Source organism: Cynara cardunculus (genome assembly GCF_001531365.2).
Source record: "Cynara cardunculus var. scolymus isolate 2C chromosome LG 5, CcrdV1, whole genome shotgun sequence".
NCBI classification, from domain to species: domain Eukaryota; kingdom Viridiplantae; phylum Streptophyta; class Magnoliopsida; order Asterales; family Asteraceae; genus Cynara; species Cynara cardunculus.
This window is the reverse complement of record NC_037532.1, coordinates 36,346,043-36,363,047: the sequence shown is the minus strand read 5'-3', so window position 1 is coordinate 36,363,047 and position 17,005 is coordinate 36,346,043. Positions and strand designations below refer to the sequence as shown.

At 34.6% G+C, this 17,005-nt stretch overlaps 1 protein-coding gene across 3 annotated transcripts in view; it reads right to left on the bottom strand.

Moving 5' to 3' along the window:
* The window catches only part of LOC112512324 (serine/threonine-protein kinase BLUS1-like), a 14,701-nt gene extending 626 nt beyond the window's left edge, over window positions 1–14,075 (bottom strand). The window contains exons 1-20 of one of the 3 annotated variants that reach the window (XM_025118207.1): window positions 13,911–14,075; window positions 12,204–12,681; window positions 10,810–11,064; window positions 9,713–9,837; window positions 9,545–9,589; window positions 9,053–9,134; window positions 8,510–8,578; window positions 7,965–8,135; window positions 7,642–7,707; window positions 6,950–7,018; window positions 6,523–6,639; window positions 6,116–6,189; window positions 4,341–4,604; window positions 3,305–3,396; window positions 2,879–2,952; window positions 2,376–2,489; window positions 2,247–2,289; window positions 1,828–1,874; window positions 1,524–1,585; window positions 594–645 (exon numbers count right to left, since the gene is read on the bottom strand). In XM_025118207.1, the coding sequence (XP_024973975.1) occupies window positions 594–645; window positions 1,524–1,585; window positions 1,828–1,874; window positions 2,247–2,289; window positions 2,376–2,489; window positions 2,879–2,952; window positions 3,305–3,396; window positions 4,341–4,604; window positions 6,116–6,189; window positions 6,523–6,639; window positions 6,950–7,018; window positions 7,642–7,707; window positions 7,965–8,135; window positions 8,510–8,578; window positions 9,053–9,134; window positions 9,545–9,589; window positions 9,713–9,837; window positions 10,810–11,064; window positions 12,204–12,368 (1,986 nt within the window). In that variant the 5' untranslated portion in view covers window positions 12,369–12,681; window positions 13,911–14,075. Of the gene's footprint in view, window positions 1–593; window positions 646–1,523; window positions 1,586–1,827; window positions 1,875–2,246; window positions 2,290–2,375; window positions 2,490–2,878; window positions 2,953–3,304; window positions 3,397–4,340; window positions 4,605–6,115; window positions 6,190–6,522; window positions 6,640–6,949; window positions 7,019–7,641; window positions 7,708–7,964; window positions 8,136–8,509; window positions 8,579–9,052; window positions 9,135–9,544; window positions 9,590–9,712; window positions 9,838–10,809; window positions 11,065–12,203 lie in introns of all 3 variants that reach the window. The other 2 variants (XM_025118209.1, XM_025118208.1) reach the window with 2 other exon arrangements.
* Window positions 14,076–17,005: the final 2,930 nt, after the last annotated feature.

Genomic DNA, 17,005 nt, shown 5'->3' with positions numbered 1-17,005 from the left:
TTACAACTTATTCGGTCAGCTATACATGATTATTTGGTAATGGCTTAATGATATCGAAAGTGACTTATGAGCCTGTTTGTTAGCAGCTTAATGAGCTTAATAAGACTCGCAACTTATTCGGTCGTCTATACATGACTGTTGTTAGTGACTTAATGATATAAAAAATGGCTTATTCAGTAAGATTCTAGAGGAAGCTTTATGCAAAAAGCGTAGTTTTTTTTCCAAACGTGTCTCTCCTAATTAAAAAACACGTTTCTTCCATCTATGAAAAACCCTCCCAAACAAAAATTTCCCCATCTTTACAAACAAATTAATCCACACAAACAGCTTTATCCATACAGGACTTAACGGAAAACCAACCAAACAGCCCATTAGAATCATGGTGGAACTTGATAATATTCTGTTTTTAACTACTTAATAAGAGACTCCCAACTCTGATTCATAATCATGTAGAACGAGTTGTCACATATATATGAGAATTCAGAACAAGTCATTTATGAGAATTCTACAAACCCCCCAACAGATTATCCGAGAGCCTTGAATTATAAATGTAAATTTGAATACGTGTTTACGAGGCAAAATAGCGGAAATACCTGAACATTTCTCATCTTCTGTCTTTGCAATTGCTCGGCCAGAATGAGATTTCTGAAAAATGAGAGTATTTTTTAGATAAAGGTAGTACGTTATTCCAAGCCCGTTTCTAGTAAGCATAAAAAGCCCGGGCTGGGCTTTAGGTGCAAATAGAGATAGCTAAAAATCAGTCCCGGTCCCAATTTGCCTTTCTGTATAACCAGTCGCCACCAAAATACCAAGGCTATTTCCAAGCTCTGTAACCAGTCCCAGGCCAGGCCCAAATCGGTCCCAAAATCAATTTTTAACGTAAAAAAATATTGGTTGAATAATTTCTCTTTTTTTTGGCAATATCTTATTGAAATTCACTTTAAAATCCCTAATCGGGTCATTTTCAAATACACTTTAAAAATATTCTTTTACATATTTTTTTTTTAAATGTATAGATGTTTTTATGGTTACGATTTTTGAGATTTAGTTTTGGAACACTTACAAAAACGTCAAAAAGAACTTGAAAAACTAAAAAAAAAACTTCGAAGTTTTTGGTAAAAGAACTTGTAGAAATATTGAAAAACTTGATATATAATTTATAAGAACTTAATTTTTTTTAATCGGGCCTATGTATAACCGGTCCAGGGGCGGGACGTGAAATTTCTTAAAAATCGTAACATTAAGGACCGTCGGCCGGTCCCGGTCCTCCGCCGATCCCAGGACGGGCCCGTTTGGCCATCTCTAGCAATGCAAAAATGGAATCATTGGGCTTTTCAGACCAGGCTTTTTAGGGATTTAACCACACCTTGAAAAAAATACTTGACCTAATCGGGCTTTTTGACCTGACCTAGGCTCGGGACTACTAGAAACGGGCTTTTTAGGCCGGGCTTGGACCAAACTTTGGGCCATGGCATTTTTGCGCATCTAGTTGCAGCACAAGAAGATTAAATTGGCTACCATACCTTTGTTGTAATTGGATCACCTGAGACTGTAGTTCTCTCTCCCTTGGTGAAATCAGAGGAATCTGCATTGGTGAAACTCAACATTAATTTAATTATTTTATGACAAAAATACCCTTTCCTTATTTTCTCGTTCAAGAACACAAATAGAAAACTTCCTTTTTGTCCTTTCCGTTCTTTTTCCTCTCTTTCCCTTCTTTTCTTTTCTTCTCAAATTCGAGAACAGGGTGTTAAAGGTCAAATGTTACAAGATTAAAACATGTAGCGGATATTTAATGAATTTATTAATAGATAAGGGCCACATTACCGGTGATGATCCATTAGTTCCCGCCTCCACATACTCCATGGGGTTGCCTGCATACAGTTATAAGAATCCCATTCATGTCATTGTGCAAACAAATATATACACACACACATATACATACATATATACAGGGGCAGGTTCCATTAGGAACCTCATTTTCATTGAGAATCGGGGAACCATAGAGAGCATGCCATGAATCCATATTCATGATGGGACATTCATCATGTATATTGTAACATTCATGATGAATGTTGTAAAAAATTCGCGTCCGTATTCATGTCCATTCATGATGAATATGGATATGTGGCACATTCTTGTTGGTTCCCCAGTTCTTGATGAAAATAAGATTCCAAATGGAACCTCCCTCTATACACAGACACACACACATATATATGTATTCATGATGGAGAACTGAGGAATACCAGAACTCTGCTCCACAAGCTTGATTAATCTATACAATTCTTCCTGAACACACACAAAAGTAGCAAATTTGTTGTTCATCAGAAAGAGAATTTGGATGTTAGATGGAATCAAGATGAGCGGGCACATACCCTTTGCAAGGTGTTATGGTGCAAAATGCTTTGCAAAGATGGAAGAAGTGAAGCCGCGATACTTGATGCCCGTGGACTGATAGTTTCACTGAAACTTGAATTAACGACGGGAGCCTAAAGGAGAAAAGACGGCACACAGTTTTAGAAATATGTAATTATTACACTTTTTTACTTGACTAAATGACAATTTTACCTTTAATAACAGAGAGAGTAATGAATGGCTGTTTCATGATTAAGGGTAGAATTGGGAGGTAGGCCAATAAAAGTATGGAAGGTTTTAGGGTTTTAATTTGACAGGGGGTAATTTAGTACTGTACCAATTTTGTCCTATCTCCGTATTTTTGTTCCACCCATTTTGGCGGGACAAAAAACGCATTTTTGACCCACTCAATCCTGTCATGTCCCATTTTAAATGTCGCACCAAATGTGGGACAACAAGTTTTTATTTTGTCTTGTCCCGTTCTATCCCACATACAAACAGGGGTAAATAAGTAATTTCATACCTTGAGACTGAGATCAGCTGAAGTGACTTTAAAACGTCCCTTCTGCTGCACCACCGCTTCCTCTGGTACATCGTCTGTAACACCAAATCTCACAATTAATAACCAAATATGTGAAGATAACGAAGAAAAAAAATACCCCCTTCGTCCCAAAATAAATACCCACAATGCAAAAGGCATACAGTTTTAAAAATGTGTAACTATTACACTATTTAACTAAGCAAATGACAATTTTACCCTTGATAATGGAGAGAGTAATGAATTTCTCCATCTCATGATTAAGGGTAGAATTGGAAAGTAGACACTTACTTCTGAAAATGACACTTATTTCTGGACAAACCAGAATAGAAATGTGGACATATATTTTGGGATAGATGGAATAATCCCGTTGAAATAACAAATACAAGGTGAATAAGAAGAATGGCTTACTGGAAGAAGAGTTGATTGTGCTATTCTTTTGACGACCTTGTAACGGACCACTATAACTGCGCTCAACTCGGAATCCCAAATGTGTATATTCTCTTCATATTATTGAAAACAAATAACTTAATATCTGAAAACTTGTCGAAAAAATGTAGCAAATGCGGACCCCACAAGAAATTATAAATGTATTTACCATGAATATAGTCGATTGTACATAAATACTCCCTCTGCCCGAAAATTAGTGTTCACAATAGAGATGACACACGGTTTTAATTATTACAGTTTTTAGTTAACCAAATGAGAACTTTATTCTTAATTAATTTATCTATCCTATCGACTATTAAATATTTATGCACTAATTAAGGGTAGAATTGGAAATTTAGTAATTTATTTTTGAAAGTTGACACTTATTTGGGTCAAACATAAACAGAAATGTAGACACTTATTTCATGTCATTGTTAGAGGGTATTATAGACAATTGAATTAATTTTCAAACACTTCTACTCCCTCCATTCCAAAATAAATATCCACAATAAAAAAAGACATACAGTTTTAGAAATTTGAAATCATCACTTTTTAATTAACTAAATGACAATTTTACCCTCAATGACACAGGGAGTAATGAATTTCTCCATCTCGTAGTTAAGGGTAGAACTTGAAAATAGACAGTTACTTTTGAAAGTGGATACTTTATTTTGAAACAAACTAAAATAGGACGGAGAGAGTATTAGACTATAATGTTATGTCAATCATCGCAATTGTCAAGGGACAGGAGTACTTAATTGAATAATTGGCTGAAATGGCGGATTAATTGGTTGAAATTGGATCAAAAATACTAAATGGATCCAATGGATAATCGATAGTAATATCCAATGAATGGAACCGATCCGATCCAATCATCCATTGGATTGGACTGGACCGGTTTTCCAATGTCAGTTGGATTGGACTCGGATGGCAAAATCCAACATCCAATAGATGATTGAATCGAACAGATCCACCTAAATCCATCGCATTTCAACAGATGAACACCCATAACAGTTACCTGTCAAAGTCGCCAGCTAACTTCTTGGATGAAAGCACGTTATCCGGTAGCAGTGAGCCACTCGAATATTTTTTTGTACCCATAATAATAGGCAGTGGTAACGATTTTCTCTTTTCTAGATGCTCGGCCTCATTTTGTTCAACTCTTTCTTCAGCTTTCAGTGACGGTTTCATGGCACCGTGCTGTTCATTATCCGATTGATTTTCGTCTCCGGCAGTAGGGTTAACAGTGACCTCATCATCGTCACCGACATCAAAACACCCCCTGCATTGAAATAGAATTTCGCATGAGATGATAAGAAACAAAACCATCATCGGGTTCTTCTCATTCACAAGTAAAAATGTGAAGATCTTCCACCGCAACACACACGTAAATTATGCAATGACCACAATTTATAACCAATTACTCCCTCTGTCCCAAAATAAATGTCCACAATGAAAAAGGCACACGGTTTTAGAAATCTATAATTATTACACTTTTTTATTAGCTAAAGAGCAAATTACATTTTTCGTCCTTGTGGTTTGTTAAAAATTGCGATTTTCGTCCATGTGGTTTAGAAATTGCAGTTTTCATCCTTATGGTTTGTAATTTTTTGCTATTTTTGTCCTTATGATTTACAATTTATTGTCTGTTTCGGTCCTTGTGGTTTGCAACTCTTTACTTTTTTGGTCCCTTGTACTTAAAAGGTAGAAAATAGTCTAGGGACGAAAATTGCAAACCATAGGTATGAAAATTGCAGTTTCTAAACGACAGGGATGAAAATCGAAATTATTAACAAACCACAGGTACGAAGATTGTAATTTGCTCTTAACTAAATGACAATTTTATCCTTAATAATAGAGGGAATAAAGAATATCTGCATCACATAATTAAGGGTAGAATTGGAAAGTGGACACTTATCTTTGAAAGTGGAAACTTATCTTGGGACAAACTAACATAGAAATATGGACACTTATTTTGGGACGGAGGAAGTACTGGTTTCTCCAGGCATTTCTGAGAACATGACCTCTGAGAAGAGTTTTTGGAGCCGCAAGATTAGGGTAGCAGACTAGGGGTCGGGATCCGTAACTAGCCCAGACGGAATAAAGAATCGGGAGAGATAGAGGATGGGGGTAGGGTTAGTGAGCCGACCGATAGACTTCCTGAATCCTAAGTTAGGGGGTTTGGTTGGTTTTCCATTAAGTCATGTATGGATAAAACTGTCTGTGTGGATTAATCTGTATGTATAGATTGGGAATGTTTTTGTTTGGGAGGGGGTTTCTATAGATGAAAGGAGCGTGTTTTTTAATTGGGAGGGGATAGTTTGAAAAAAAAATCTTGGCTTTCTCCATAAAGTTCTCCCTAAAAGCTTACTGACTAAGCCACTTTCAATATCATTAAGCCACTAGCAAACAAACCGAATAAGTTGCGAGTCTCATTAAGCTCATTAAGCTGCTAACAAATAGGCCCTTAGACTACGGGTGTGTAGTCCTTACTTCTAACTCGTTTTCGAATTTTAACATGGCGTTCTTGTTTTCAAGTTTCATATCTTGTTCTTCTTATGTTCATTTTCGGAAACTTTTCTTGAGCAAGCATTATCTTTTTTCCGCACACTTTGCACAAGTCACGGTCTTGACGGAAACAACCACTCTACTCTTTGGGGTAGAAGTCAGATATGCGTATATCTCACCCTCCACAGACCCCACCTCAAGTGGGATATACTAGTTTTGTTTGGTTTTGTTCGGTTTTTAAAAGGAAAAAAGAAACCGAAATTTGGAAGCTAATTATGATCTTACTTGAGTGCTTGAAGAGGCTTTATAGGAAACGCTGCAAACGAATCCTCCAAAGTCGGAATTTCATTAATTTCATCCTGCAATTAAAGAAGTTTTTATCTTACAACATATTCAATTTATGGGTCGTTTACCATACGCTTACTAGGTGTCCCTCACCTTACTGGGTGAGAATCGCAAGGAATGGGAATCTTACCCGGTAAGAGGCACAACAACGACCGAGAATCTTCCAGTAAGCACTTACCGGGTAAAAGACGCTTACCAACAATCCATTTTGATGGCCGATAAGGTAAATGAGGATGGTGACTCTTGCCAGTAAGTGCTTACCCAGTAAGTGTTTGGTAAATGGCAGGCCACAATGGACTCAGATAAAAAATATTCCATATAAAAATGTTCAGGCATCTTAATGATACCTCAATGGACCCGTCATCTGAATTTTCTGCCGGTAATCCAACATAATTGACCCCATTTTGTTGCTTTGAACTTGCATTCAGATCTTTGGTATCTGAATTTTCATCGTAATCCTGGATCTGCTCCCAAAAAAAAGCAGGGTGATAAGGTAGAACACCAAGTGCTTTAAAATCGAAATAAAATATTATTTGAGCAAAAGGTTGATTACCAGCAACCCTAACCTGCCCCACATGGAACCCGTCCATTAGGAACCACATGTGAGGAGGCATTTCAAAGCTGACTCAGCCGCTGAGGCTAGCGGAGGGGTTCAAGCTCGGATTCGAACTTGAACCTGTTGTGTATTTGAGCAAAGACCTCCGCCCCTTTGCCAACTGAGCTACAAGACCAATGACAAAATAAATAAATAAAATATCATTGAAGAATACATACAAGTGCGGCTTGATTCTTCAAGTCCTCCAAATTAAAATTCCAAGCACTTATTCCTCGAATATACTCTTGCTGCAAATTATCAAATATTACCCGATCAATTGATGAAGATGAGAAGTGGAAAAGTAATCAAGTGGATTATGATGCGGAAGTGAAATTTGAGGGAGGAGATGACAATGATTATGGATATGATGATCGAGCTATGCAATTTGATTACAATTTTTAGAAGACGATGGACTTCTTCCAAAATTAAGAATTTAGTTTATGTTTTTTTTTTTGGGTAACCGTGGGGTTCCGTGCCAGCTTACGCGCACCGATTAATCCCACTAGCGACCACGAATTACCTTAAGTCATTGCAACTTGTGAACCTCTATATGGCCACAAGGGTTGTGGCGTAGTGGTTCAGGTCCTGGGGAATGTGGTGGGAAATCCCATCTGCCCAGGGTTAGATTCCGGGTGTACACAACAATTGTGGCCACTGAGTTTATCAGGACTGATTTCTTGCCATTACAATTTGCCGACTGTCCAGGCATAGCATGGGACACCCTTCCAAAAGAAAGTCCCACCCGGAGGTGGTTTTTTATTTAGGGGGAGGGGATCTACACAGACCCGACCTCTACCCGAAAGAGTAGAGCGATTGTTTCCATGAAAACAATATTTTATATATTGAAAAATAACCATTACAGTCATTTCACCTGTGATAAATGTTCTTTACTTCCATTTAATTCACTATTCTGTAGAAGAAGATCAGCTTCTTTTGCCTGAAACAAGAAAATGGTCAAAAGAATTGCAAAATAGATAGACATAACAATACAACGCATAGCATAAACCAAACGAACCCATTATATCCAACTTGAGGTGAGGTGGGGTCTGGGGAAGGTAAGATGTATGCAAACCTGACCTCTACCCTAAGGGTAAAGTGGCATTTCCGTGAAGACCCCCACCTTGTGAAAAGTGTGACAAAGAGAGAGTGAGGAACGATAAAGATTTGAACGATGGTTAAGAGAAAGCAAAACACCTTTAGAATCCTAAAACGGTCGCCTAGGGGGGGAAGACCATCAAGAATGGTGCGTTGAAGATAATCGGTTGTTCGTGCATGTTTAAAGAAAGGATGCTTCATAAGCTTTTCTGATGATGGACGTTTCTTCGGGTCTTTCACTAAGCAAGCAGCAACCATTTCTTTAAAAGACTGCATAGCCACCACAAGTTAGCACGACCATTGGCCCAGTGGTATCCGAGTTAGCGGTAGAGCCCAACCTCCCAAGAGGTCAAAGGGTTCAAATTTCACTAAAGGTGAGAAGGGTGCGAGTATTTGCCATGCATGCATATATATCGGTTAGATTCAGGGAAAAGCCGCAAGAAAAATGAGAAGTTGAGAAACGCCCTAATAACAGTTCATCTGTACCATATGCACATGTGCATATACAGATGAACAGTTTCTAGGGTGTTCCTCAATATTTCATTTTTTGAGGGGTGTTTTCCCTAAACCTCACTATATATATACTTCAAAAAAACGTTAGCATGAAATCCTATATATCGGAATCCTTGTAAAATGACACAAACCTTTGAAAACTTTTTGTCCCTTTCATAATCAAGACCGGGCGGTGCATTTTGCAGCGTCATAAGCAAAACCTGGAGGAAATAAGACAAATATGGGAAGAGTTATGTTGTAACTCCTTAACAGCTCATGCTTTTGTAATTCAGTATTGAAAAAATCACAAAAATAGCCATTTTTGGCTTCAAAATTCACCAAATACCCCATTTTTAAAAATGTATTAAAGAACACCCAAGGAATCCGCAAATTAGCTTGGCAGATTTGCGGATTCTTTATAATTTTTTAACATTTTTGGTGGCATTTCCGCAAACCCTTTGTGGCATTTATGTCAATTAGTGGGGTTTGGAGAGAGGATGTCTCTCCTCTCACCTTTTTTTTCTCCCAAAAATCTGCCAATCTGACACAAACTACAATTTTCGGAGAGTGTGGCTATTTGGTGATAATTTTTAAAATTTCGGCTATATGGTGAATGTTGAAGCCAAAAATGGCTATTTTGGTGATTTTCCCTTTAGTAATTCTATAATTAGAATAAGAAGATCTATCTTAATTACTTTCATCGGTGGATACTTTGAAAACGGTGCATGGCCATGAGCAAGTTCAAGTGCCGTGATTCCAAATGACCAAATATCTGCTCTGTTTACACACAACATAGCTCTTTAACTTATAGATTTATAAGCATAATTAATTAAAAAGATTTAATAGAAAAAATATATAAAGAGTAATATATATATATATATATATATAGAGAGAGAGAGAGAGAGAGAGGAGTTTCAGGGGAAAACTCCAAAAAAATTAAAAACTGAGGAACGCCATCGTAACCATTCATCAGGATAGTATGCATATGTGCATACAAGTAACTGAAGTTGTTTCTTGGGTTTTATGCACGTGTGCATACGAGACGAATTGCTTACAAGTTACTTGTATGCACATGTGTATACCGTCCAAATGAACGGTTACCAGGGTGTTCCTCAGTTTTTCATTTTTTTGCGGCTTTCCCCTAAACCTGATCCTATATATAAATATGTATATGAATCGCCACTTACTTAAAGTCGTATCCATGTAATTGTTGCATGACCTCCGGTGCCATCCTAGAGAAAAACATTATTTAGACATAAATAGTCTTTGAAGTCGCTCATCTAATACAAAAAAAGTTAACGAGAAATAACCATATAACAAAAGGTAAGACGTGAAGCGCTAGAAATGTAACATACCAACACGGAGTTCCCACAAATGTATTTCTAGAACGTTGTCTATCCCCGGTATCAAACATGCATGCTGATACTCCAAAATCCGCTAACTTGATCGAACCATTAGAATCAACTAATATATTCCCTGCCTGAAATAAACTATCCAAGATTAATAATTGTTTCTTCCCTTCGTCCCGAAATAAGTGTCCACATTTCTATATTAGTTCGTGTCAAAATAAGTGTCGATTTTCAAAAGTGTCAACTTTCCAATTTTATCCCTAACTATAAGGAGGACAAATTCATTAGTCCCTCTATTCCTAAGGGTAAAATTGTCATTTATTAATTAAAAAGTGTAACTCCAAAACTGTGTGCCTTTTTAATTGTGGACATTTATTTTGGGACATAAGGAGTAGTAACAAAGCATGTCATTCAAATATAAAAAAGTTATTACTTATGTTGGCGTTTGAATATATAAATCAAAACGTAATGGTTGATAGAAAAGTAAAAGTGAAGGACGACAATAAAACACCATGCTACTTAATATACTCTCCTCGTCAAATGGTTACTATACCAGGTAGGGGCATGTTCATTTAGAAACCTTAAATATTTTAGAAACCCACGAACCACCTATTTCTATTTTGTGAGTACTTGATATGAATTTTATTCATCATGAACATTTGTCACAACATTCATCATGAATATTTATCACATTATTCATCATGAATACTCATAAAAGGGTGGTTCCTGGTTCCTAAAATATTTAAGGTTTCTAAATGAACCTCCCTCATATCGGTTAATCTTCATATAATTACTACAACCTCCGTCCCAAAATAAGTATCCACTTTCAAAAGTAAATGCATACTTTCAAATTTTACCCTTAATTTTGAGATGGAGAAATTTGTTATCCCCTCTATTATCAAGGGTAAAATTGTAATTTAGTTAATTAAAAAGTGTAATAATTACACATTTCTAAAACTTTGCGTCATTTTCATTGTGAACATTTATTTTGGGACGGAGAGGGTATCAATGTGATTTCATGAAAAAAAATTCATATAACACCGTCTAAATTTAGCAAATAAAAACTAATAGATCATTCAAGAAGAATCAAGCAGAGTACGTACCTTCACATCTCTATGAATATGCCCATGAACATGAAGATAGACCAACGCTTTAAGGACTTCTCGTAGCACCGTAGCAATAACGGGCTCTTCAAAACCTTCTTGAAAAGAAGTTTTCATTATGTGAAGACACGATCCCCCGGCCATATATGGCATAACAACCCAAAGGTTGTGGCCTGTTGTGAAAGAACAATATGCCCGTAATAAATTTGGATGATTGATCAAGCTCATGATTTGTACTTCACGACGTATGCCATCCTATTTTAATTGAAATAAGATTTTAGAAACACAAACACGGGATGTAATAATGAAAACATTACAAGAAAATTTACTTTGGGAAATATATCAATTACCAAACCAAGCCCAATATATCCTAACCCTGAGGTAAGATCTAGGGGGTAAGATGTACGCAGACTTGACCACTACCCAAAAGAGTAGCGCCATTGTTTTTGAGTGACTACTTTCGGAATATCTTTTTGACAAAGTTTGTGGTCACAGAAGACTATATAAGGTATTTCCTGAACCTTCAAACTTGCAAAAAAAGTTGATTTATTCATCTATTTGTACCAAAAAGGCAAAAAGTACTCCTTTTGTCCCAAAATAAGTGTGCATAATTCTATCTTAGTGTGTCCCAAAATAAGTGTCCACTTTCAAAAGTAAGTCCCTACTTTCCAATTCTACCCTTAATTATGAAATGAAAAAATTCATTTACTCCCTTTATTATTAAGGGTATAATAGTCATTTAGTTAACTAAAAATATAATAATTACACATTTCCAAAACTGTGTACCTTTTTCATTATAGACATTTATTTTGGGACAAAGGGAGTATATTGCACCCATAATTCTCATTGAAATCCCTAATAAAACCGCGCCCCTCAATCTTTTTAGACAAATAACACTAACGAAATAATTTTACAATCTATATCTCCTTGAAGACCTCTTCAATTACTCCACTAAAGATGTGAAGTAGGAAGGATAAAATATACACGATTATGGCTTCCATCATAGATTCGAATGAAAACCGTAAACATTTTGACAACATGCAAACTAACTATTTCATGAATTATTCATGATGAATAACCCTAAAATATTCATGAATATCATGCATTTTCATTATTCATGATATTCATCGTGAATGATTCATGATATTCATCGTGAATGATTCATGATATTCATCGTGAATAATTCATGAATAGTTGGTTCTCAGGTTCTCTAAATATTCAAGGTTCTCATTTAACCCCGCCCATATGGCATTCATACCCATATACATGCACCACATTATACCTAGAAATTAGTTGGTGACCACTTGAGTATATATAATACCTAACTAAATAGGAATATAACAACGACTGAAATCAATGTGTCCATTCATTTATCGGAAAAGAAACCGACGTACCAGATCATTATTACACTTTTCCAAATCAAGAACCTTGATTGCAACTATCTTGTTCAACGGAACACAAAGAGCCCTGTAAACGGAGGCGCTCACTCCTTCACCAACTTCCTCGTATAGCTTATAATCCTCGGCATTTACGGGAAACTTATGCTTTGGTACTTCCATATTTTCTTCTAAATCGTAAACATAAAACCGTTTTTAACCATAAGATGCCCTGAACACAAAGGCGTTATCCAACTTGATGATCAATTTATTCCAAATTGGTAGCATCGATCATCTATTTGTATATAACTTTATCAATCCATTATTTCATCAAACCATATTCAAGATCCTCCACACATCAAATCCTCAAGAGCTACCACCAAATGACGATTTGTCTATTTATAGCTTTTTTTTATGATACGAAGAGGTAGAGTGTTCTAGCAGATAAATAGACCAAAATGTCCTCAAAGAGAAAAAACTTGATGAACCAGAAATCCTGTAACATCAGAAAGAGAAACAACGTCAAGAATATAAGCAAAAGATACAATGTCAGTAGCATGTATATTATGACACCAATTAAAAAAAATTGCATAAATTTGCCTATAATGTGTTCCGAGGGCCATCTCCGAACCTAGCACCAAAAAGATCATCAAATTTGTGGTGCCATAGACACCAAAAATTGCTTCATCTCAAACCACATCCTGTCTCCGGCAAAATGTCGTTCTTTTTGCCTGTCGGTTGGAGTTTCCATACCAGAAAAAAGGCGTTTTTTAGCGTACGGATGGAGATGCCCTTAGGCAGGGGTCAGAATAGGAAACCGATTTAACAACATATGTTCTACTAAATCACTAGAAAAGGCAAAATTTAATAAGTAATAACGGGTGTTGTTGATATGCATTTCTTTTATGTCAAATTAGGGATTTGAAAACGTAAAAAGTAAAACCTGACGTTGATGTGTGTGAGACATCAAGAATTGTTTTTTACATTTTTGATGTATGATTTGGCCCGATTCTCATGTTAATAGGTGTGCATATAGCAACACCCTAATTCAACCAAGCCTCTACCGACTAGAATGACACCATTTCCAGAAAGTTATTACAAAAAGAACTTGTCTGAAAGCACCATTAAGAATTTATATTAAGATCTCAATCGTAACCTAGGTCCCAATTTCTCAGAAATCTGCATCGTATTCAAGTGCCAATTCTCACAAATCCACAGCAAATGATGCGGGTCTTATAGAATTTGAAACTTATAGCGGAATCTCCTAATTAGAACTTCAAATTATCAAAGCTCCAAGGGATAGACCAACAATGTCGAATGAAACCAAAACAACTTATTGATAGTATCTTCTAGGTTTCCTTTAGTGTCCCCATGCTTCAATCACTTTCCTGAACACATTTCAAGCTACATTTCCTTTGTGATTGACTCAAAACCGCTTTAAACCAATCGACTAATGTCAACATTCACCAGCTGATTCGCACAAATTCCCAATATCCACAAGAACATCAAAATCACTTCAAAAACATGTTCGATTTTCACAAATTGATCCTGATTACAACCAATTAAGTCAAAAACACACAATCACCAATCCAAACAAAAACAAAACAACATTTCACATACTCATATACATCAAATTCCGAGAATGAACTAAAAATAGAATCAAGAAATCGATGAAACGTCGCAGAAATAGCAAGAACACGCAGAGAATCGATAAGAAGTACGGACCTAGGGTTTCGAGCACACAGAAAATGCTGGTTTCGCAGTCGAGAGAGAACTGAATTTTGACCATTAAACTCTTGCAGAAAATGGAAAGAAAATTGAAAAAGGAAAATAGAAAAGAGGAAAACGACGTCGTCAAGAAACCAGATAAGCCTTCGGCTAATCCGCCGTAGGCAAGCAAACAAACGATGTGTAAAAATACTAAAACGAGAATCGTACAAAACAGCTGTCGTATCAAACCTTCACCATAGAATTAAATATTTTTTTTAAATATAATTTTTTTAAATATAAAAAAATTTAATTTTAAATATATAAAATACTAAATTAAACAATTTCATATTTTCTATTAATTAAGGTTATTAATTTTTTTTCCTTAAAATAAGATTCGTTTTGTTAACAGATTTATGAGTTCAATGGACTCATTTAATGATGCAGGATAATTAAGTAATCAAAATGATTAAAATGTCTTTCATGATATAGTACAAAATGAAATATAATTTTTTGGTAATTGTTTACTATGAAATTAGGGGGCATAATGGTTAAGGAAGACTCGGGATACAAAATCATTCAGAGAGTTTTTGGAATCATTCAGAGACAAACTTTTTTTTGCCAAATAAGATTCACCTGTTAACAATTCAGATGTTGACTCTTAATGAAACTATTAAAAAATAAACAAACAACCTCTTTATTTAGTGATCTCCAAACGTGTAATATCTTTATTTTATTTAAATGATTCAAATGTTGCCTCTTAATAGAACTATGTTTACCTCTTAATAGTTTCATTAAGAGGCATCTTCTGAATCGTTAAGAGGTAATATTGTTTGGAAAAAAAAAAATACGTTTCTTAATGATTCTAAAACCCTCTGAATGATTTTGTATTATGGGTCTCTCTTAACCATTAAGTGCCTAATTTTATCGTAAACAATTATATTTCATTTTGAACTATATCATGAGAACCTCTTAATCATTATGATCACTTAATCATTCTGCACTAAACCATTCAGCAACTAACAAACAGCTCCTAATATAGAAAATGACTAATTCAGTAAGTTTTTGTGGAAAAAACTTTATGCAATTAAAAAAATTAATTTATACATACAAATTAATCCAAACAAACATAAAACCAGTTAAAATAGCATCTTATGACTTACATTATTGTTGAGAAAAATGGTGGAATTTTTAATTTTTGAATTTTATAAAAAATAATAATAATAATAATAATGTAAAATAAATTGTTAAAAATAATGCAATTTGTTGGAGTGGCCATGTGGGCTTTGGTATGGTTGGGATAGCAATAGATGTGAAATCCAATTCAAATTTTAATAATTAGATCACATGTCAAATCAATATAATTTTGTTTTTTTATAATATTTTCAATTTATAATAAAAAAATATTCAATTTAAAAAAAAAAACATTACTGTTTTTTAAAGGTTGTTTGGCAGTTGTTGAATAATTTAGTGTTGAAGGATTAAGTGGTCAAAATGATTAAGAAGTTATCATGATACGGTATAAAATGAAATATAATTGTTCGGTAATTGCTTACAATAGAATTAGGTTGATGAATGGTTAAGTGGGGTTCAAGATACAAAATCATTTAGAGGGTTTTTGAACCATTAAGATGTAGACTTTTTTCTTACCAAACAAAATTCACCTCTTAACGATTCAGAGTTGCCTCTTAGTTGAACTATTAAGAGGTAAACAAACAAACTGTAACTTAAAGGGTTGTTTGTTTGCCTCTTAATAGTTTTATTAGTTCAATTAAAATGCAATATTTGAATCGTTAAGAGGTGAATCTAGTTTGACAAAAAAATAAGTTTGCCTCTTAATTGTTCTAAAACTCTCTGAATATTTTTATATCTTAGGTTCCCCTTAACCATTCAGCACCCTAATTTCATTTTGAATAATTATCAAACAATTATATTTCATTTTGCATTATATTATAAAAGTCTCTTAATCATTCTGACTAAGGGGTTGTTTGTTTACCTCTTAATAGTTCCATTGAGAGGCAGTCTCTGAATGGTTAAGAGGCGAATCTTGTTTGGCAAAAAAAAATCTACATCTTAATGGTTCTAAAACTCTCTTAATGATTTTGTATCTTGGGTCTCCCTTAACCATTTAGCGCCCTAGTTTTGTTGTAAATAATTACCAAACAATTATATTTTATTTTGCACTATATCATGATAGTCTCTTAATCATTCCGATCACTTAATCATTCTGCACCAAACCATTCAGCAACTGCCAAACAGCCCCTAATTATCAAACAATTATATTTCATTTTACACTATATTATAAGAGTCTATTAATCATTCTAACTACTTAATCATTCTGCATCAAACCATTCAGCAACCGTCAAACAACTCTTTAGAATCTCATAAAAATCTCTAATGGGTATTCTCTTAGACAATCTCCAACATATTCCTAACATATAAAATTTGAAGATTTTGGTGTAATTTTTACTAATAAATCCCTTAAAATATTTTTTTAAATAAATAAATTATTAAAGATTGTAAATTTCTCTTGATGAAGAAATCTCTAAAAATAATTGTTTAAGTTAACAAAATGATTTTTTATTATTCGAATCAGTAAAAATCTCTGAAATTAAATGCTTAGTCCATACGATACAGATAATATTTTTTTAATATAATTAATATTGTATTTTTTTTAATTGAGAATTTGAGTTGAATGTGATACTTTTGAAGATTTTGATTCCGGGTTCTTTATTTTTTATAACCACAAGGGTGATGCCCGATTGCTTTAAGCTTGAGTTCCAAATGTTAAAAGTGTCTGGAGGTCCCAAATTCGAATCCAATGAAGAATAAAAATCTTTTTGTAACCACGGAAGTTCAAATGCGGTGACTCTGGACTACCCGCGAAACAGTTGGTCGTCCCGAGATTAGTCGATTCGCAAAGCGATTTGGGTATTCAGGTTAATAAAAAAAATACGATTTTTATAAAAAATTATGAATTTTATAAAAACAAAAAAAAAAGATTATAATGATACTCATAAATCATGTTTTACATGATGGATTTTGACCACAACAACCATTTTAAAATAATTATGTATTTTACAACTAATATTTATTATTAAATATAAAACAAA